Source organism: Muscardinus avellanarius, assembly GCF_963383645.1.
Source record: "Muscardinus avellanarius genome assembly, chromosome: 7".
NCBI classification, from domain to species: domain Eukaryota; kingdom Metazoa; phylum Chordata; class Mammalia; order Rodentia; family Gliridae; genus Muscardinus; species Muscardinus avellanarius.
The window spans coordinates 77,296,666-77,320,446 of NC_137793.1; the positions used below are offsets into that span (position 1 = coordinate 77,296,666).

Consider the following 23,781-nt stretch of genomic DNA (forward strand, 5'->3'; position numbering starts at 1 on the left):
AACCCTTTCCCATTCGATCCAAACATTGTCTTGGTAGTTGTAAAAGGAAGAAAGCACAGAAGGGCTTCCAGGAACCCCAGTACCAAAACAACAAAACAAAACAAAACAAAACAAAATAAACCACATGCTTTAACCCTTTCCCATTCGATCCAAACATTGTCTTGGTAGTTGTAAAAGGAAGAAAGCACTACTGGAGCTGGCCGCACGGCCTTGTAGTCTGCTACATAACATGTGGGCCAGTTTCAAACAGGGTGAATGCTCTGTACAAGGGGAAGGATCTGAGCATTAAAGGGAGGGTGAATGACGCCCTGGGCACTTTAGTAAATTGCTCCCAAATACGGTATTTGGGAGGTGCTTTCTTGTTTCTTCACAAAAGGTCTTTTTTTTTTTTAAGAAAAAAATAAATCATATGGGTTTTTTTTTTTTTCCCCCTAGAAGTTCAAAGCATTCTGTTTTTCTTTTCTTGGAGTCATACTGTCAACATTCAAAGATATGCAATGTGAATTTGCTCCAATTTTTTCTTTTTAATGTCAGGAACGTTTTCTTGGATTTTTATTGGTTTCGTTCCCTTGCTTTGGCTTTCTTTGTGGTCTTCTACTAACCATATGTCTATTTTCTTCGCCTATTTGAATATTTGGTACTTTGTCTTGAACACCTTTTAAAATTTTTTCTTGACAGTTTATATTACAGAATTATCTATTTTTATTCACTCTTTTGGCCCCTCCAGTCTTTGTTTATACGGTAAATTTTTCTTTATTTCTAATTCCTTCGTCTCATTTCTGAATATTCTGAATTCTGATACTTCATGTCTTATATAATTTAAAGTGTTTCAGCTCATTTTCAAGTAGTAAATTATTTTTTATCTGTTTGGTGATATTTCTATAATGCTTGTATTCATTTCTAACTCCCTTTTCTCTTAGAATATCTTTGGATAGGACCTAATATTGACTTTTTTCTGTTGTACATATTTTTGTAGCACTGAGGACTGAACCCAGTGGTATTCTACTTCTGAGCTACACCCCAGCCATTTATTTATTTATTTATTTATTTATTTATTTATTTATTGTACTGGGGGTGGACCCCAGGGGCTTTCTACCTCCGGGCTATACTCCCAGACCTATTTTATATTTTATTTGGAAACAGGGTCTCACTAAGTTGCTGAGACCCTCACTAAGTAGCTGAGGCTGGTTTCGAACCCGTATAATCCTCCTGTCTCAGTCTCCCAAGCAAGCGGATTACAAGCGTGCATCACCACGCCCGGCAATATTTTTATTTTTTATTTTGCAACATGGTCTCACTAAGTTGCAGAGGGCCTCACCAAGTTGCTGATGCTGGCCACAAACCTGTGACCTTCTGTCTCAACCCCCCAAGTATTGGGATTACAGGCGTGTGCCACCACACGCGCTCTGTTGTGCGTTTTTATGTGAATTTCGGTTCCCTAAACTCTGAGAATAAAGTGGGTTAAATAAAAAAGTTTCTAACTTCACAGTGCTCCCTCTTCTGTTGTTTTTGTGAAGTGTTTAAAAAAAGAAAGAAAAGAAAAGAAAAAGTATGACATCTTGCTCTCTGAGATTTCCTGACTACTCTTCCCTTTGTTTGATCTGGACTTTCTCTTGTCCTTGTCCTGCTCACTTTCCATTCTATTCCCAGCAGGTGTTCCTCGGTGTAGGGCCCTGTACTAGAAGGCAGTTCTGGCAGGTCAGTTTCAGGAGTTCAAATGCCAGCCCCTTTGATCCCTCTCATCCTGAGCTCTTTGCACTCACCAGGTGTTACAGCCAGCAACACACCTTCACCTCCAGCTGCTCTTCTCAGATTGGCCTACTGAGCTTCCCGGTGGAGACCAATAGGCATTTGGTGTTCTTCTAATCTCAGATGAAGCCCAGAGCTACCCTGCTGCTTCTTTTGTCTCTTACACACCATGCAAGTCCTGTGGCTGCTGGTGTTCTGTTCCCAATACCTCCTATTTTGGGATTCATGGAAGCCTGCCACCTAGTTTTGTTGCAAATGTTGTTTATGAATTTTTCATTGTGCTTTCTAGTTGCTCTGTACATTTTTACATGGGATGACATGGGCAATATACTATTACCATCAGCACCATCTTGTCAGGATCATCATCTTTTAATTTTAGTTTTTGCTTCCTCCTGTTCCTTCCCTTAGCCATGGGCTTCAGCTTTGCAAAGAACCCTTGGATTCTCTGTGTGTATGTTGAAAGGGAGGTATGTGGAGAGGGGGAAAGTGAGTAGTGGCTGTTAATTGGGTACAAAAGAGAAAAAAAATTGAAGTCACAGTCATGCTATGAGGACTTTATAGCCAAGAATCCAACACATCTCTCTCAGTGAAGCGGAACTAGAACCACCTAGTTCCCAGCACTGGCTCTTATTAGTTTTCTGAGGCAAATGGGATGAGTCAACCTCTTAGAACCTTGGTTAGCACTTCCCCTGTAAAATACAGAATATATCATTTGCCCTGTCCAGTAGAATAGACTGTGGGGGAAAAATGAAATAACAGAAGCTTGTATAATCTCATCACCAAAGATCTGCATCCTTGAAGGCAGGAGCCGTGCGTGTTTCATCTAGTCCCTGCTCTTCCATGCCCGGGACAATGAATGCTTCACACGTTCTGAACACCCGGTGTTTGCACCTTGACAAAAGTATGTAAAGCCCTATTATGTGATAATTAATTTAAAAGGCTTCTTAGCCTCATCAATGGTGACAAGAGTTAATGTGCACACAGTGGAGGGCTAGCCTTAAAAAGGACCCTTCACATGGAAGAAATGGCCTTCACTTCAAAAGTCAACCATCAGAAGACACTGAGGAGCTGAGTTTTTAAAATGCATTTTTTATTATTCAGCCTTCAGCAGAAATGTCACCTTTCTAAAGCAAGCTGTTATCATGCGCTCCCCGTGCCAAACAGGCGCCTCTGAGGAGCAGGATTTTATCTCAACATTTTTAGTGATTTGTGTTTCTCTTTCAAGGAGCTCCATGCCTTAAGGCACCTGACCCACTAACAACACAAGAAGGTTAGGTTACACAAGGAAGCCTGCTCGGGAACATGAAACAGGGATTTTTGCAAAACAGGTAGAGTATCAGCATCAAAGCTACAGTCCGCAGTCACCCTGCCCAATAATCTATGTCCTCTCCACACAACTTATTGTTTAGTGGTGGGCTCCTTGGTTGAAACCATATTCTCAAAGAAACTGTTCTGTGACAAGGCCCCCGTCAGCAGCCTCGGCCACATGACAGGCCTAGAAGCAGCCAGCACAACTGCTGGCGACGCTTGCCAATAAGCCAGATGCTGCCACATATTGGCATCTGGGTCCTGGAATAGCAACCATGTTCTCAGTCTGGCTAGGGATTCTGACCCCAGCTACAGAAGGAGACAAAGGAGGGAAAGAAAGAGACGGAGCAAGGGGAGGGAGGGCAGACTGTGGAAGAGTCTCTTGGTAATTTCCCTACCATGGATTTAGAGCTTCCACAACAAAAGGCTCGTTGGAAAGCTGCTACCAATCCTGCAATGGGCGGGAGAGGTAGAGATGGGGCGCATTCTAAACCCAGCAAGTTGCTCTGGCACCTGGGGAGTGGGGGCGGCTGATTCAAAAGGAGGCAGCTGCAGCAAGCAGCAACTGCTCTCCCCTCCTCTCCCTCAAATCATGATAGCCCACAGTGGAGATAAGCTACGGGATAGAGCGGAAATCTGCAGCAGAGGGTGGAGAGCGGCAACACCAGGATGGCAGGTGCCAAGATTCATCCTCGCCAGCAAGGCCAACAGAACAGCAGGGTTGAGATCCAGGCCACAGCCTCCAGTGGACCTGACAACCAGGAAAGGTACGGTTCGGGGTGTGCCCATGGCAGGAACGGGGTGCAGGCAAAAGGAAGCCTTGCGTCTTGCAGTATCTTCTGATGCAAGGTGATACCTGCCTGACAGCGGCCTGGGTCCTGCTGCAGTCACATCAGGTGGTGGCTGGATGGGGTACACTGAGTCTCGGTTTGAGGTCTGAAGCAAGAGGTGACAGAATAAAAAGCAAACAGCAGTCTTTTTTTTTTTTTTAATCAAAATACCAAATCCTACACAGTCCCACATGTACCACATGTGTCAAGAGCTGCTCAGGGCCCTGTACTTGAAAGACATCACATGAGCAAGGGAGAATAAGATGTAGGGCTCTTTGAATAAGATGCAGGGCTCAAAGAGCCCTGACCTTTGCAGTCAGACAACAAGGGAAACAGCCCCAGAGGTCACTCACCAGCTGGAGGGTTGGTTTCCTCTTGTTCCTTGATTCTGCATCTCCTACCAGATCTACCTGGTGTGCCTCTGATCATGACCAGTATGCAATGCACTTCTGTGAGCAGGGGCATTTATGGGAACCTCTGCCCATTTCTGGGAAAAAAATGAAGCATGTCCTATCTAAAGTAATTTATGCAATAGTGTAATTTTGTTTTGTTTTTTAAGAAAGGACATTACATTTTAAGAAAGCACATTACTACTGAGACTAAGTCCAGGCACAGCACAGAGACAGACAAAGCAGCTGCAGACAATGGAATCTCACCTGTTGAAAACAAAACCAAATGGGTATTTTACAGGTGCTTGTTGAGAAGTCAAATATATATATATATATATATATATATATATATATATATATATATATGGTCAAAATATACTTTAACAATCTCAGCTAATATTATTGGTATCTTATAAACAAAAAACCCTCAGATCCTCAATTTAAAGTGAATACAAAGATAATAGGCCACCCACTTTCCCTTCACCCCCATATATACGCAAATGCTTAACCTTCAGTAGACATCTAATTTACTTCACTACAGTGAAGCTGCAAAGGTAAAGCCCAAGCGGACTTGCAAAGCATGCCCAGCTGAGTGCCCCCGTTCTAAACACAGAGTGGCAGTGCTACACTGTAAGAATCCAATGAGCACATTCTGGTATCTTTCCCAAACTTGGTTTTGAGTCTTTGCATTCTGATTTTGAACAATGCAGGGACTAAACACTGAATATCAACCACAGCTCTGCCTGAGAGGAACAAAAACCCCACAACGTACAAGTAATCAAGAGAACTATAATTTTAATTTGATGTTTATGCTATCTGCTGCAAAAAAGGAAAAGAGGACCAGGCACGACAGAAACTGTCTCTAGAAGGTAACTGTGCCTATAATCCCAGTCCTTGGGAAGCTGAGGCAGAAAGATCACAGGTTCCAGGAAAGCCTCAGCAACTTAGGGCTGGAGAGTAGATTGAAGGTAGAACACTCTTGGGTTCACCCCCCCCCCCGCCCCGTACCACACAAAGAGAAAATTTAAAAAGTGTGACTGGAGTGCCTGGTTCTCTTTGGGTACACTGATCCACTCTCCACGGGCTGCTCTTTGACCCCCTCTGATTTTTTTCTTTATCCAATTGCCTTCTCCTCTTGCCTTTTCCCTCCCTCATCTTCATTTTCTATATTCAATCAACTGCCTTCCCATTGACACAAGGTCTCCCTGGAACGGCCTCCTATGGAATACAGTAAGTGCTAGAAAGGTCTTCAAACTCAGAGCACACGCCCAGGGGAAAGAACTGTGACGCATACTAGGCGGCAGCAGTAAGCTCAAGGTAAACTAAGTCGACGGTTCTGAAATCTTGACACACATCGGAAACCACCTGGAAGGGCCTGTTAAAACACAGGCTGCCACGACAGCCCCCAAGTTCTGATTCAGTAGGACTGGGATGGGGACAGAACTTGCATTTCTAACTGGTGGTCTGAGGGTCACTTTTATGCATTTCCCTAAAACTCTTATTTGGAAGTAATTTCATAAGTTGCAAGAAAGGTAAAAATCACCTGATTGCCTTGACCTAGAGCTTGGAAACCAATTTTGAGAACCACTGAGCTAAGTTATGTCAAAGATTGATACAAAGAGGGAAATCACCTGGCAGAGGCAATGTCAGTCTAAGAGCAAAGATCAGAACACTATCCAGATCGAAAGCAAAGAATTGAAAAGCAAAATGTGGGGAGGAGCGCCACAAAATGATGGAAGGGGGCGAGTTGGGATCCAGGAGTTTGAAGCTGTGTATAGTAAGTATCTTTTCCAGCCAGTGTGGGTGGGGGAGCACAGAAGCTCTTCTGGTAATTCCCCCTGGTGGTTCTTTGGAGGTGATTCTACAAACAACAGTTCATAATCTCCTGGTATACACTGGCTTCAAGAAAAAAAAGGAAAGCAATTATTTGATAGAGAAACTCTGTACACTTGAGGGAAATAGACAAGAGGGTGATCATGTACCTCTCTCCTTTATAGTCTACCACCCCGCTCAGGCTTTATCTCTTGTTCTGAATTTCTACAGTAACTCCGAACTGCTCTCCCTGCGTCTAATCTCTTTCCTTCCAATTTATTCTGCATTCTAACCCCCAAATTATCTTTCCAGCAGCTGACTGTAATAATGCTCACTAGTCTTTAAGATACGTCACTAGTTGCCCACGACCTGAAGAATGTGGTCCAAATGTTTCAGCATGGCATTTAACTTGGCCTCGACCTAGCTTTCAAATTCACATACCTACAAAGTGGCCCAAATAGAATCCCCATAGCTTTCCATTTTCCCATCTCCCTGCCTCTGTACACAATTGTCCCTGTTGTTGTTATTGTTGTGTCCCCTAGAAACTTTCCTTCTCCCCAAACAAAATACAGAAAAAACTTCGTATGTTTAAAAATCCTATTTACACTTCAAGGTCCCGCTCCACCACAGGCAGGCTTCCCGCAGCTGCTCAGATCTTCTTTCTATGCTCACCACACTCCGCTTGTCCCTCATAACCCTCACCACATTCTGCCCTACTTGTTATTTATGCTTCTTTCTCCCCCTGTGTTTTACAAGGTCCTTGAAGGCAGGTGCCATGTCTTTTGTTCTGTGACCAAGGACGCCCATTATGGGGGGAGAGGAATAGACGAAGAGAGGAAGAGAGAAAGGAGAAGAAATAAAGCTGAAGGAGCTCATGGTAAGGGGAAGAGTTCAGTTTTAAAGGAATTTTCTTAGTTACTTGAAATCTTCTTGCTAAAAACAGATATTTTTAAACTATATAACACTTTCTTTCTAGAACAATCCTGAGAAACCAAAGTGTTATGTAACTTTTTAATATTATGCCAACACTAAACCTCCCTTTCTTGACTTCTGTCTCTATGGAGTCACTTTTATATACATCTCCCATGTGGCCATGACAACACCACATTTTTATCATTATCCTGGCACCGGAAGAGGTTCAAATTCCCCTTTGACATCTGTGTCTTTTAGTAGGGTAATCAAACTTCTATCTTGTGGATTCCTTATACTACTAAATACCCAAGTTTTAGGGGGAATCTGATCTACATTTCTATATGAGTTACCTTTTAGGTATGATATTTTCTTCAAATATACAAGAACAGGATGCCAGCAATTCTAACGTGCCCCAAAGCGGGTTCACTTGGCATTTTTCTTTATCACATTCAGTAAGCGGCATCCCTTTGCAGTCATGCACTGGCCTCTTTCTTCACTACCAGCCATGCCAGCTGCCACCAGCAAGGAGATGGAGACAGAAGTGACTCTAGACAAGCATGACACGTCATCCTTGGCAAAGGCAGGCCAGCCATGTCTTCCAGGGCTAGAAGTAACAGTTTCAGTTTCTGCCTAACTCTTCCTGATGAAAGAACACTTTTTAATTTATTATTATTATTATTATTATTATTATTATTATTAGTAGTAGTAGTAGTAGTAGTAGTAGTTATTGTACTAGGAATTGAACCCAGAGACATTCCCTCCAAGCTATTCCCCTAGCCCTTTTTATTTTTTATATTTGAAACAGGATCTTCCTAGGTTGTGGAGGGTCTCTCGTGAAGTTACTGAGGCTAGTCTTTAACATGTAATCCTCCTTATCTCAGCTTCCCAAGTGGATTACAGGCATGCGTCACCATGCCTGGTTGAGAATTGCATTTTAAATCCGGCTCAATAACGAAGGCTATTGCTTCTGAAACCTGAGCCCCAACACAGGGCAAGTCTCCTGGACCACCTCTCTCAGGTTACTTTATTTCTTGTACCTCCACAGAGTTCCTTTGCCTCTTTTTCACCCTAAGAGGAGACACCTAGATCAAGGGGGGAAGTCATATGACAGAAACAAAAAAATGCAAGACCATGTGCCACCACAATCATAAATTTTACCAGAAAGGATTCTTGTTCTTTGGTCTCTCATTTGCTGTCCCTGGGAGAATAAGTGATGTCAAGTCACAAAAGCCTGTGGTCATCTGCTCCCCATTTCTCTGCTGCTATTATGTTTACAACTTCACTAAGAAAGAGCTGACTTCACAGCTTTTGCCACTCAGTAACCCTTCAGCACCAGGGCTTAATACGAACTCCCTAGGATGAGCTGAGAAGACATCAAATACTCAAAAATCCAAATTACCTAGACTGGTAAAGGTTAATGTCCTGCATTAAATAGGAACTGAAAGTATCCATTTTGTACTCTGATTATGTCATCCAAAGGACTGAGTCAAATAAATACATAAAGCATGATAGATGAGGGCAACAGGGGTAGGAATACCACTGCAGTTATTGAGAAAGGTCTAGGCAGTGAGCAGAGACAGGTGTGCCCTGACCTGCTTTTACCTCTACATACTTCTATCTGGACCTTCAACTCTCCTTTCCCAATGTAGAGAAATAACCTCTTAATATCTCATTCTATTTATAATTTTTATAGCCATATAACCACCAACAGCTATGCTACTAAGCAGGTATATGGCAGCAAGCCAAGCCTCTGGGCTAACTAAAAAATAATTATAAGAAAACTGTTAAACACCAATTTAAGTTTTTCATTAGCAACAACAACAACAAAAACCCATCATATACTAGTAGGGCTCAGAATTCACCCACCCTTTTATTGTACAGGTGAGAGTGCAGTCCGGAATATTGTACTTTGATTAGGGTTATAAGACTAATTAGTCACAGAGATATGACCAGGGCACCACTCTAAGACTCTCCACTTATATTCCATAATCCTTAAAGAAGGAAGGTGAAATATCAGGCTCCATTACCCACAGTTGATTTTATCCAAGGTTAAATCAACTTTTCTGAGGAAGAAAGATGGTCCATCTTAGGTTCTGGCCTTCACTGTGAAGTGACTCCTAAGACAGCTTAATAAAGATGCTGTAGGGGCCACTGAGAGGCAAAGTGTTGGAAGCTATTCTACGCCTCAAGAATACTGGCTTAAGAAGATGCCTCTCTTGAGGGAACTGAAGACAGTGACCTTGGTGCCCCTTCACTATCTAAGCTGTTTTCTTTTGCTTTACCATTTCCTTGCTTTGCTTAAGGGCAGAAGACTACCCTAAGATGGGAGATGAAGACAGCAATCTCTGCCACCTATAAAACTGCCAGATAACAACTTTTCTTGTATAACATTCCCAACACAATGCTCTACTTCCATAGCAAGAGACACTCAATGACTTAATGACCCAGTCTTAATAAGAAAATGTGAAATAAAAGGAAGAGCTGAGTCCTTCTAGGGCAGGTTGACTCTCTTGCCTTTTCCCCTCTCACCTCTTCAAGAACAGAAATAAAAGTCTCAATGCAGACTACACTGCTGGTACAGATCCTAACTTCTGGGTGAATCTAACCAAGGCTTACTGTGTATGGATCCCTAATATAATGTTAATGGCCACCGCATGTGCATTATCTACAAATTTTATACCCCAGGACATGCATCCTATGAAGGCAAAATTCAATCTTGTTTCACACTGAAATAAGATCAGAAAGGCTTGAGGGTCAAAACACAAGAGGAATTGGAGCTGTTTAAAAGACAGGCTTAAATCTATTATCAAGAGTTCGGTCAATTCATAGAGATAGAAAGCAGAGTTAGTTCCAAGAGGGAGGGGGATGGACAGAACAAGGGGAGATGTTTGTCAAAAGTACAAAGTTTTAGTTAAACAGAAAAAATAGGTTCTGGTGACTACAGCTGATAATAATGTATACTTCAAAACTGCTAAAAAGAGTGAATTTAAAATGTCTCACAATGAAGAAGTATATGAGGTGATAGTTATTCTTGGTAACCTAAGTTTATCATTCCACAATGTATACATGTATTAAAACATGACGTTGGGCTAGGTGTGGTGATGCATACCTGTAATCTCAGAACTTGGAAGTCTGAAACATGAGGATCACAGGTTTGAAGCCAGCTTCAGTAACTTAAAGTATCATTATATTATTATTAAAATAAAACTTTAAAATAGTTGTTATTGTAAAAAATAAGCTTAAAAGAACTATGAGCTGATATAACAGTTAAAGCAAACTGCTACCATGGTGATTTTTTTGTTTACTCTTTTTTTTTTTTTTTTTTTTTTGGTGGTACTGGGGTTCCTGGAAGCCCTTCTTCCTCCGGGCTACACTCCCAGACCTATTTTATATTTTTGAAACAGGGTCTCTTACGCCAGCGCGGCTGGCTTCGAACCTGCGCGATCCTCCTGTCTCCGCCTCCCAAGCGCAGGGATTACAAGTGTGCGCCACCACCCCGGCTTTTGTTTACTCTTAAGCTTAACTTAGGCATCTATGATATATCATGTGATATCTTTTTTTTTTTTTTTTTTTTTGGTGTTACTGGGGTTCCTGGAAACCCTTCTACCTCCGGGCTACACTCCCAGACCTATTTTTATTTTTATTTGGAAACAGGGTCTCTTAAGCCAGCACGGCTGGCTTCGAACCTGTGTGATCCTCCTGTCTCCACCTCCCAAGCGCAGGGATTACAAGCGTGTGCCACCATGCCCGGCTCATGTGATATCTTAAGTGGCACTATAACATAATGGTATTGCCAGCCAGTTTGTAAAAGCTGTTCTATAAAGACCATAGTGAAATAACAGTCAGTGACAATGTTAATTTCACATAAAACTATAAAATCAAAGAAAGATAAAAAGCAGAAACTCAGATAGATTTATGTGTATCCATGTTCACAGCAGCATTATTGATAACTGCCAAAAAGGTAAAAACAACCAAATGTCCACTGACAGAGAAATGGCTAAGCAAAATGTGGTACATACAGTGAAGCATTTTTCAGCCTTCAAAAGGAAAAAGAACATTCTGATACATGCTACAGCAGTGTTGAACCCAAGAAACGTTATGCTATGTGGAATAAGCCAGGTACAAAAGAACAAGTATTATGTGATTTCACTTACACGAAGTACCTAGAATAGTCAAATTCACACAGGCAGAAAGGGTAATGGTTGGTAGGTACTGGGGAGGGGAGAATGGGAAGTTATTGCTAAGTGAGTTCAGTTTCAGTTTGGGATCACAAAAGAATGTTCCAGAAACGGACAATGGTTATGGTGGCACAAAAACGTAAATTTAGCATCAAGCCACACTCTGAATTGTATACTTAAAAATGGTTTAAATAGCAAATTTTATATAAATGTCACCATAATAAGAAAGTCAGATGAGAAATACTAAGTAGTAATTTCTTTCATGATTTTGTTCCACTGGATCCAGTCTCCTGCTTCAGCACGTAAAATACGCAGGACAGCAACAGAAGCCAGTATCACTCACAGCGTTTCAGCTTAAAATATGTACACATCCTCTAATTAAAATGTGGCTTTCACCCACAGTCATTTATCTTTGTATATTTATTGCTAAAAGAATTCATGTCCAGCGTGATTATGAATGAAGCGCCAATCAAACAGACAAAGAGAAAAGACAGGACAAAACTGAAGCAATGGAGTTGTGTCAACAGACTGACATAGCAACCATCTGTCATTACTGTCCTTTGAATTCAAGGGGCCAAATCCTGTGGTAGTGCAGGGATCCTCACCTTGGTTGTGAAGTGCTACTTTCATGTCACAGGGCACTTCTGGAAGGAAGTTCTGTAATGGCCAGCTCTAAGCACTTGCAGATTTCCTACTGGTCCTACACAGGAAGTCGCTCTTGGGTCTCACCTGCACGAGTTCCTGTTATGAGGCCCAGGGACTGGTGAGCTGGAATCCAGTTCCAGGGAGTGATGTCATCTTGACTGAGTCGTGATCCTGCTGACCTGCTCCCCAACCTGGTGTTGTCACAGTCCTTCAGCTGGGGTTCAGGTTAGAAGGGGACCGAAAAGGAAAAGGGGAGTAGAATAACAGAAAAAGCAAAACTGCTTGCACATTTCCTGTTTCGTTGAAGCATTTTCTGCTCCCATTTAATTTGATGGGAGGACCTGGTTGACGGCAGATGGATGCTGTGCAGATGCTCTAGGGTACCGGTGAGCTCTGGCACAGATTTAAAAAATACAAAGATTAAAACACAGCATATTTCATGGGCTGGGGATACAGCTCAGTGGTACAGGCTAACCTAGCATGCAAGAGGACCTGGGTTTGATCCTCAGCACTGAAAAAAAGAAAAAGAAAAAGAAAAAAAAAATTTCACGTATTTCTAGTGTCCTCTAACTTAGAAATAGTACTCTCTTCTTTATTTAGATAACATTTTAAAAAACAGACATTAACATGTAAGTTTTTGTAAACAATGAATAACTATAAGAGCTATATTAGCAACATAAGGAAATAACAAATATAAAAATACAACTGCTTGGAAATGTGTGAATGCTCCTATTTCTTCTATATGATATTAGGTAGAGTAGGAGTTCAAATCTGAAAATCTTATTAAGTAATAAAATAGGACTGCCATTCAATTTCATTTAGATGAAATCCTTTTGTTCTCAGCATACCAATCCCCAAAGTAAAATGAAGTCAAGCATTAAGAAGATAGCAGCAACTAAGAACATCTCAAAAAGAAAGGAACAGAGGAGCAAACAAGGCAACCTAAATGAGGGGACGGGAGGGAGGAAGAAGGGAATTCTCTAAAACACACAATGTACTTAAACATATCGAAGCCAACCACTAAGCCAAGCATGGGAAGGAGGGATGGGAGGGAATGGGGTGGGAATTGGGTAGGGGCTAAATGGGTGATGTGTACATGTATGTCCGCACAAGTTTTTTATCCCAATATGATGTATGAATATAATGCACCAATAACTTAAAAATTTACCTTCTCAAAAAAAGAAAGGAACAGAAAAATAATTCTTAAACGTTAAAAATTTAAATCTTAAGCTATTAAATAAAGGAGTCGTCTAAATTTTTATCACATTTATTTTTATACCATGATTTCTTAATCCTTATTAAACTGATACAATCTGGAGAAATAAATACTCCCTTCCCTTTTTGCTGCATGTGTGTTAACAAGATTAGGAAGAACAGAATATGAGAGAATAAGCAAAGGGTACAGGAAATGGAAAGACAGGGAAAGAAAGATAAGGTTGAGGCGTATGATAATGTTGACAGGAACCCTCTCTAGATGCGCTGCATCCATCAACACAGTTCAAAGCTGAGAGCATGAAGTGTTTTCTCCTCACAGAAATAATCTGGGACCACAGTAAAAATACATTAGTTATACAGCATAATAGTACAAGTTTCCTTTCAAAAAGTATGTGTATATTTTCTCACTTCTCAAACCCCATCGATGACACTGTTCATGAAGCACTTCTAGTGTATTTTTCAGCAAATATTAACTTGACCATATAAACCAATCCTGGTTAGCAAGAAGCACTGTTAGCTGCCATGGAAATGTTCTTCTTTCAAGGGAAACGTAGAGCTTCATACAGCAGAACTTCTTGAAGGGCGTTCCTATTTCAGCTGGGTTTTCAATGCATCTGCGATCCTTAATATAGATTAAGTCTTGCCTTGGTTAAAGGTATGTATATAACATCCACTGGCAAAGTGAGCTAATATCTTGTCCCAATAGTAGTTCTAATGCATCTCTTTTAGTCCCCTTCCCCCAGTAAAGGTCTTTATCCAAATGCTTTGGTGTTCCATAAGTGACTGGCAGCCAAGTTGCTTCTGAGCTGAGGAGGCCTCCAGCGAGGAGATCAGAGAGGTGAAGAACAGCCTGCCCGGTGTTCAGCTCATCACTTCTGCCCAATCCACAGGAGTAAAAAATGGATGGGATTTGATATCTTCCACACCCGCAACTCCAGCACCCAGACGTTCCAGAGGGTTGAACTGCAAAAGCTAAGGGAGAAGGATTAAGTGAGTAACAAAAATTCAACTAGTAAAGCAAAGGAAAACAAAATGTGTGAAAGAAAGGAACTCAACTTTAGTGACAAATAGACTTGATGTAATAGCCAGCTGATGATGTTTTCTTGAAAGGGAGCTATCCCACTTTTGCTGTGGGATGGTGGGAGCTGTCTGAATTGAGCTTCCGACTTTTCACGTCTTTTGAAACACGGTCTTGAGGAACTCACTTTATTTCATATAGTGTAATGAGATCAATTACTTATTCCAAAATAACACCATCGCATTAATTAGATATTGCTCTAAATTCTGAGACCGTTGCTTCCTTTATGATTTGAACATTTAAGAAGCATGGTCAGTCTTTCCATTTCTGACTACAATGCATTGACACTAAACTTTACTTAAAATCTCAAGCATCTCTATCCTAAAATAATTTTCTTTGGAATTGCTGGCTCAAATGAGATAATTTGATAATATGGGTAGAACAGGTTTTGATTTCTTCAGAAACAGATCAGGCATAAAATAAGTTAACAATGTCATAAGTAACAGGATTGTTAATGATGGAAACCAGAAGCAATCATGTACAATTATATAAGCACTCAAGGCATGCTGGGAGAATATGTCCTAAGATATTCATGTATCCTCAAATTTTCATTTTAGTAGCTTTACTGAGGGATGGTTTGTATACTACAAAATTCATTTATGTTACGTACACAATTCAATGACATGGGGTAATTTCAGAGTTGTAAAATCAGTTTTAGAATACTTTGATGAGCCTAAAAAGTTTCCTCATGCCATTTATAGTTAATCTCCACTCCCATTTCCAGCTCTACACAACCAATGATCTGCTTCCTATCTCCTGTCTTCTTTGGACATTTCTTGTAAAAAGGAATCATAAAATACGTGGCTTTTGAAGCTCCCTTTCTCCACTTAGTATGTTTCTGAGATTCATCCATGTTTGTAGAAGTATCAACTTTTTCTTTCTGAATAGGATTTCACCTTTGGATACACTACTTTTTCTTAATCCATTAACCAGTTGATGGACCTTTGGACTCTCCAGCTTAGGACCATAATGAATAAAATTACTACTAATATTCATGTATATTCCTTTGTATGCATATAAGCTTTCATTTCTTCTGAGTACATTCCTAGGAGTAGAACTGCGGGGTCACATAGTATGTCTGTATTTGACTTTTTAAGAAATCGCCAAGTTTTTCTAAAGTGGGTGTACTATTTCACATTTCCAATGTGTCAGGATTCCAGTTTCTCTATCTCTTCAACAATACTTTGTCTTTTTGACTTCTAGTGAGCAATAGTAATATTTTAGTTTGGCTTTAATTTGCATTCTCTAATGACTAATGATGTTATCTTGTCATGCCCTTACTAGCTATTTACATAATTTCCTTGGTGATATATCAACTCTTTTGTCCATTTTTTGTGGTACTGGAGATGGAAGCTTTAAAACTGTTTTATTAAGTTATAAGTATTCCTTATATAGTCTGAAAACACATAAAATACATGATTTGCAAATATTTTCTCCAAATTTGTGGCTTGTCTTTTCATTTTTTAAAAATAGTGTCTTCTTGAAGTACACAAGTTTTTAATGAAGTATTCTTTGTCAGTTTTTTCTTTTATAAATCATGTTTTTGGTGGCATAGCTAACTCTGCTTATCTTAGAATTGTCTCTTTTCTTCTGAAATACTTATAGTTTTAGCTCATATTTAGGTCTACAAACTATTTTGAGTTAATTTTTGTGTATGATATGAAAAGGGTCTTAGTTCATTTTCTTCTTAGGGTGTTAATATTTGATTTCCCAGCGCCATTTGTTCAAAACACACATTTGTCATAATAACCAAATGTGGAATCAGCTAGTGTACGTCCTCCAACTTTGTTCTTCTGCTTTAAAATTGTTTTCGATGTGCTGAGTCCTCTGCATTTTCATGTACAATCTGGAATCAAAGTTAATTTTGGCCGGGCGTGGTGGCGCACGCTTGTAATCCCCGCGCTTGGGAGGCAGAGACAGGAGGATCGCGCAGGTTCGAAGCCAGCCACGCGCTCTGGCTTAGGAGACCCTGTTTCCAAATAAAAATGTAAAAATAGGTCTGGGAGTGTAGCCCGGAGGTAGAAGGGCTTCCAGGAACCCCAGTACCACAAAAAAAAAAAAAAAAAATCAAAGTTAATTTTGCTGATCTTTTCAAAGAATCAACTCATGATCGCCTTGATTTTCACTTACTTTTTATTTACTATCTTATTGATTTCTTCTTCCTTTGTTATGCTTGTTTTGAATTTATTTTATAGTGTTTTTTATAGTTTTAAGGTACAAACAGATTTTCATGAGATTTTTTTCCTTGTAATAAGCGTAGCAAGCCATAAAATTTCCTCAGTTACTGACTTAGCTGCATCCCATAATTTTTTACTTTTTTTTTGTTTGTTTTATTCAGTTAATCCCATTTTCCAGATTCTCTTGGGATTACTTCTTTGACCCATAAGTTACTTAGAAGTACATTGTCTAATTTCCAAATATTTGTGGATTTAGAAAATCTTTCTGTTGTTAACTTCTAACTTAACACTGCTATGATCAGAGTATATGTAAGATTTCAATCCTTTTAAATATTGAAATATATTCTATAACCTAGAAAATAACCTATCTTGGAGACTTCTATGTGTTTGATAAGAATGTGCCTTCTGCAGCCACTAGGCAGAGTGCTCTTTATGTCAGTTGTTGCTCTTCTACATCTGTGCTATTTTTAATCAATTATCAAGAATGAAGTATTGAAGCCTCTGGTTATTACTATTGAATCATCTGTTTTTCCTTTTGACTCAGTCAGATTTTATCCTACGATTTTAACGTTATTATTAATTCATATACATCTGCAATTGTTACAGTCTCTGATGTGTTGACCCTGTTTCTATTATGAAACATCTGTCAGTCTCTGGTGAGTCTTGTTTTAATCTCTGTTTTGTTGATATTTAATATAGACACTCCAGCTCTATGATCACTGTTTGCATAGTTTATCTTTTTTTTATCCCTTTTCTTTCACACTACTTGTGCTCTGAAATTAAAGTATGTCTATCATCTTGAATCTCACTTTTATTCACTTTAACAATATTTGCCTGTTGTTCGGAGTGTGTAGTCTTGCACTTTAAATATAGGTATCAATGTGGCAGGTTTACATCTGTTACTTTGCTACTTGTCACTATATCTACTATATTTTTTGTTCCTCCTTCTTTAACACAAAAGTGTCTTCATTTGTGTTAAATACTTTTTTACTCTATCAATTTAGTTCCTCTACTAATTTTCATTTACTATTTTATCTTAGGGTTTTTTTGTAAAGTGGTTGCTGTATTACATCTATATTTTAATCACCATGTACTGTGGAATAATCTTTTTCTATTGCCTACTGTTGCCATACAGTTGTCTCCAGGTCTCTGTGGGGATGATTCCAGGACCCACCATGGACACAAAAATCCTCTGATGCTCAAGTCCCTTCTATAAAAAGGCAGAGTATTTGCATATAACCTATGTACATCCTTCCATAAACTTTAAATCACCTCTAGATTACTAATAATGCTTAACACAATGGAAGTTTTAGAAATATACTATTTTGTTTAGAGAATAATGACAAGAAAAAAATCTATAAATGTTCCAAATGCATTTTTTTCAAATATTTTCAATCTACAGTTGGTTAAATCCAAGGATACAGAACCCAAAGATATGAAGGGACAACTGTATATTTACTAGTTCATCTATACGTTATAAACCTGACATCATAGTTAATAATTATTTCTACATACAATTTCATGTCTTTTAAAAGAAGTTGAGAAATGAAAAAAGATATTTTATCTTTTCTATTAACTCATATCTTCCATTTCCAGTGTCTTCATTTCCTCCTTGGATTTGAATTGCTATCTACTGTCATTTCTTTTCCTCCTGAAAGAATTCTTGTAGCTTTTCTTGTGATGCAGATCTGCAGCAATGAATAGTCTTTCTTTATCTAGGAATGTCTTTAATTCAGTAATTTTCATTTTGAAGAATACATTTTGCTGGATTCTTTGTTGACCATTACTTCCTTTCAGCATTTTGAATATGTCATTCCACTGCTCCTGTCCTCTACTGTTTTTTTTATAAAAAGTCAGACATTAATACCTTTCTTATATGACAAGCAGTTTTCTTTGCAGCATCTCTGGGGTCTGATATTCTTCCCATGAACATTATCACTGCTTGTTTGGTGCCCTGTTCTAGCAGGACCTGTGAACCTGCTCAGCCTCCTGTCCCTGCAGGCCATGTGCACCTGCTGTAGCTCCACTGCCTTCCTTTCTTGTTCATCCTTTTCTGGTTTTTATTTTTAATTTTGGCTTCCTAAACATTCCCCACTGTCTGCAGAGCTTATTGACCAACCAAAGAATGACTGAATATATTCAAATACCTCAGGCACCCAAGCTCTGTCTTCTGCCAATGGGTAGGAGAAAGCACTTGAAGCTTAAACCACTCAACAAGCCTATTCCGGCTTTTACTTTTTACTGCACCTTCCCCTGTTCCCATGAACATCCATGCAGCCTCGGGGTTGGTCCCCATGGCCTGCCCCTTTACACCTAAGGGGCGGGGAGGGGGGAATGTAGCAGACTGAGTCAAGAACGCCACAAGTTCCACTGCTCTTTCCTAAAGTTCATTTGTTTTTAAACATAAACACTTTTCATATTATATGTTTTGATCAACTTCCAGAGCACTGAAATGACTGTTTTTACCAATTCTGTCCAACTTTTACCCTTTTTTGGGGGAGAGTATTTGTTAACTTCTTCATGTAGCCAGTCACTCAAATCTGCTGCTACAGCAAACATTCCCTCCCCACATGAGGTAGCCAAAGTATAAATAATTAAAAAAAAATTTGTGTGTACTGGGGGTGAAACCCAGGGGCTTTTCTACCTCTGGGCTATACTCTTAGACCTATTTTATATTTTATTTGGAAACAGGGTCTCAATAAGTTGCTGAGAGCCTCACTAAGTAGCTGAGGCTGGCTTCGAACCTGTGCGATCCCCCTTATCTCAGCCTCCCAAAAGCTGAGATTACAAGCGCGCGCCACCACACCCAGCTATAACTAAAATATTTAAATGATGTATTTGCAACACTATTGCTCCTATACATATAGGGTATTTATCCAAATTTAACCAAAGCTTCCATTCTCCATTTTTATTTCTATATCATGATTCATTAATTCAATTAGTTGTATAATAAATATCGATTGATTGCCTACTATGTACTGGTCTACTTTTCAAAATCTTTTCCCTAGACCTTCAGCAACTGCCTCACTGTTGCATTAGGAGCCCTAGAATTCAAATAGGTGTTTCATCACATTGCAGTTCTCATGGGCCTTCAACACTGTCATGTGAACAATAATCATAACATTATTTATATAACATTGATTGTGTGCAAGGCTTTATTCTAAGTGCTTGACATAGGTTAATTCATTTAACTCACTACAATTCTACAAACAGCTATTATTACTTTTTTATTACTTTAAAAAAGAACAGTCTCAGGGAAATTAAGTGACTTGTTAGAGGTCATAGGAAGTAGCAAAAGAAGTATTTGAATTCAGGCACTTTGACTCTTGACTGTAGGCCTTAATCACCACATTACACTGCCCCATCAATGTATGATCAGTAAATGCTAAGAATCAGCCGGCTGCAGTGGTGCACACTTATAATCCTAGGACTTGGGAGGTTGAGACAGGAGGATCGCAGGTTCACAGCCAGCCTCAGCTACTTAGTGAGACCCTGTTCCAAAATAAAGGATAAAAAATAGAGCTGGAGATGTAGCTCAGGGGTAGAATGCCAAAAAAAAAAAAAAAGATAGAAAAAGAAAAAAAGCCAAGAACCTGTTACCTCACTTTGATATTACCAAATGCACAAGAGAAGTGAAGCATACACTTCAAAAGACTACACTGACCATCTTTTCAAGGGAAATTTTTATGTTTAACATAGTACTGTTTATTAAAGCTAAATGCTTAAAGAACTTTTGAATTAAAAGTTGCTAAGATGTGTTAGAAAAGCTGTTACTATAAAACAAACATAATAGTAATATCCTAAAATATTACATTCATTTTAACAGAGAATTGGTATCTATTGATTAAAAAGCAAAAGGCTTCAGAGCTGGTTATGGTGGCACACACTTGTAATCTCAGTACTTGGGAGGCTGAGACAGGAGGACTGCCTCAGAAATGTAGCAAGACTCACATCAACTTAGGGAGACCCTGTTTCTAATTAAAAAATAAAAAGGGCCAGGGAATAGCTCAGAAGTAGGATGCCCCTAATTTCAATCCTCAGCACTGAAAAAACAAAAATCAGATATTTTAATATAAAGCTAGCATATCAAAAATTGGGAAGAATTAGCTATAATTATGCCATTATAGTTTGGGAATATATATATATATAATCATTCAGGAAACACATACACATAAAAGGTTTGCTGTTGTTGTTGTTGTTTTAGTTGGCTTTTCTACCTCTTTCCAAAAAATGACTTCAAATATGAAATTGCAAGTGTTCATACTTTGGCATTTGCTACAGTGACTTTATGGAGTCCTCCATACATTTGCAAGTATAACTCTATAGGCAAAAGTATAATTGTTTACCTGTAACTATCTTATTTACTCTGTCATTTTAAAGGTAGTAAAGGGCTTCAAGAGACCACAAAAAGATTCTGTTGCTTAAGAGAATGTGTCTGCCAATGGCATATTTTAAGATTATGAATACCAGATAGCTACCAACCACCATTTTTCTCCCCAAGAACAGGCAACAAAGCTGAGCAATGGAGGCACAGAAATTTGTTTTGAAGGTCTTTTCCTTACATGTTATCTTTAAACTGACAAAGCAATTGTGTCATAAGGAACTAAGTATGTACTGTAAAGCACAAACATCAGCTCTGCGGGTTTCTTCAAACTGCATTCAAAGAGTAATTATGTTTACTTTAGTATCACCCACTTCACCTGGACAGATGTGAACCTGGACAGATGAGTACAGGAGATTATAAAATCTAAGAACAAAGCAAGTAGCTGAAAGGCCAAAGAGGAGACAATTTCCCTAAAGCAGAATAATTATTTCCATATAAATCATTTTGTGATTTTTTTAAAATGACCTCTATGACCCGTGAGGTAGTGGAAGAGGAAAGTCAAAATGACAAATTGCTAATCATGCCAAGAGACCCCTCTTCCCTTTCCTTGATGATGTTTCCTCAAAATGAGTGGTAGTTTCCTTAGGCAGGCCTATGACAGATGCTGATTTACTATATAGCCATAGATATCTATATTTGAAGACTTAATATACCTTGAGCCTAGAATCCTTTGTCAAGACTGTAACAGAACTTTACAAATTATTGTAGGGAATTTTATTTCTAATATCACATAATGACTACTTCTTTAAGGAAAACAACAACAACAAAAAATAGCAGTTGTTAGCCTTCCCTAAATTATTTACCCCCAAAACACTTTGAATTTATCTTGTGCTACAACAAATAAGATTAAATAAAAAAGAGCTATTTTTCCTCCACTAGAATAAAACATTTTACATATTTCTTCACTGCCTCTTAATCCTTGATCCAAAGTGCTCCGGATGTTCTCATCTTGGTGCCTCTGGCCTGCTCATGCTTCTTTATATTTCACATGGTCTGCACAAATTAATCTCCAACTTTGAGCCTTTTCCATTCTACACAAGAAATCCAAATCTCAAAATTTCAATCAGTTATACACTCTACCCTGTGTCCATAATAAAATCCCATAGGAAAATCACAACTAATCTTTCTGTGCTTACCTACTAATATTATCTCTATATTCATCTTTTCACTCCAGATAAACCAAACCTTTTTTTTTTTTAATTCTTTATTCTCACTGAGTTACAGAGGGCCTCACTAAGTAGCTGAGGCTGTCTGCAAACCGCCATCCTCTGGTCTCAGCCTCCCAAATCCTGGGATTACAAACTTCTGCCACCACGCCCAGCTTTAAACCAAAGTTTTGGCTTTCTGCACGGGGTCTTTTCAATTCCTTCCTTGCCAGTGTCCAAACTGTTCACTCCACCTCAGCTATTCCTCCCACATTCTACTTCGCCCTGCTAAAATCCTATGACCCAGCAAAAATAATATCCATTCCACCAAATTTTCCTAATACTACCATGCGTTGACTACAGCCCCTCCTTTTTTTGACTTGTCAAAGTATTTTCTAAACCTTTCTGACTCCTTTATCAAACTCTCTTGAGGTATAGTTATTTGCAAGTCTTTCCTTTGAAGCTTATAGCACTGTGCCTTGCAAATCATATTTGTTGAATGGAACCAAAGCCACTCTAAGGTAATTTTCTTCTTAATATATACTTCTCTCCCTTTTTAATTTTACTTTTCTTTTTTTCAGGGGCATTCTACCTCCGAGCTATACCCCTAGCCCTATTTTTTACTTTTTATTTTGAAACAGGGTTTTACTATGTTGCGGAAGTCCTCATTATGTAGCTGAGGGAGCCTCAGACCTCAGACTCAGGATCCTCCTGTCTCAGCCTCCCAAGTACTGGAATTACAAGTGTCTTTTTTTTTTTTTTTTAAATAAAAGTGTAACGATCCCAGGCCTGACAATTCTTGCTGATTTCCTGCGAGCCTGTCACACCAAAACTAAAAACTCTGTGCTCAGCAAACCTTACTATTCAAGAATACAGAAGGGTAGGCTGAGTAGGCCCAGTCCAAAACTATGAAATCTAAAACATTCTTAAATCTGAAACTTTCTGAGTGCTGACATGACACTCAGAAAGTTTTGGATTTTGGAGCATTTCAGTTTTGGACTTTCAGATTAGGGACTGTTCAATATACAGATATTCCAAAATTTAAAAAAACACCAAAACTAAAAAATATTTTTAGTCTCAAGCATTTCAGATAAGAGATACTAAATATGCATTTTAAATATGGAAAATCAATTTAAGAAGCCCATTAGAGTTCTAGGCCTGTCTCTGGAATATTTGAACTTTAATTATAAATAATCTTTTTTTTAAATATACCAGAAAGCCAGGCTTGGTGGTGCAAGCTTGTAATCCCAGCATTTGGGAGGATCATGATTCAGGAACAGCCTCAGCTACTTAGTGAGGCCCACTGCAACTCAGTGAGACCCTGTGTCAAAATAAAGAATAAAAAATAGGGCTGGGGGTGTAACTCGGAGGTAGAAGGCCCCTGGGTTCCATCCCTAGTACCAAAATTAATTAATTAGTTAATTTTAAAAGAATAAAAATATAGGTCCAGGTTGGAGCTCATAGACAGAATGTCCCTGGGTCCCATTTCTAGCACTGCAAAAATAAAAAATAAAAAAATAAAAAATATCAGAAATGTACTAATTGACATCAATGCCCAAATTCTACCAACTGACAAAGCTATAAGAATTATTTAACTTGAGAAGATTTTCTAACAAAACTCTCCTAAGCAACCTAAGTTGTCCATTACTGTTTAAAAATAAAATTAAAGAGAGAAAGTGGCATTCATATGTGGTTACAAAATAGTAATAACAGAGCAGCCCCAGAAAAGCTAATAGTGACACTCAAATCACACTTACACAAATATATAAAATTGACCTTGATTCTTGAAAAAGAACTTTTCTGACTCCACCAGTACTGATAGTAGCAGACGCCTAAATATATACAGCATTAATCCAGTATGTATAAGTAAATTTTTCTCACCAAAAACTAATTTCTTCAAGGTATTTTTTTTTTTGGTGGTACTGGGGTTCCTGGAAGCCCTTCTACCTCCGGGCTACA

General features: G+C 38.9%; 1 protein-coding gene across 1 annotated transcript in view; it reads right to left on the reverse strand.

Annotated features, from left to right (window-relative positions):
• Positions 1 to 3,642: 3,642 nt before the first annotated feature.
• RPS6KC1 (ribosomal protein S6 kinase C1) overlaps positions 3,643 to 23,781 on the reverse strand; it is a gene marked incomplete at both ends in the record, with an annotated part of 210,424 nt that continues 190,285 nt past the window's right edge. Inside the window, 5 exons of the mRNA XM_080698707.1 lie at positions 3,643 to 3,993; positions 4,241 to 4,308; positions 11,908 to 12,037; positions 13,912 to 14,010; positions 20,994 to 21,059. Of these exons, the coding sequence (XP_080554833.1) occupies positions 3,643 to 3,993; positions 4,241 to 4,308; positions 11,908 to 12,037; positions 13,912 to 14,010; positions 20,994 to 21,059 (714 nt within the window). The remainder of the gene's footprint in view (positions 3,994 to 4,240; positions 4,309 to 11,907; positions 12,038 to 13,911; positions 14,011 to 20,993; positions 21,060 to 23,781) is intronic.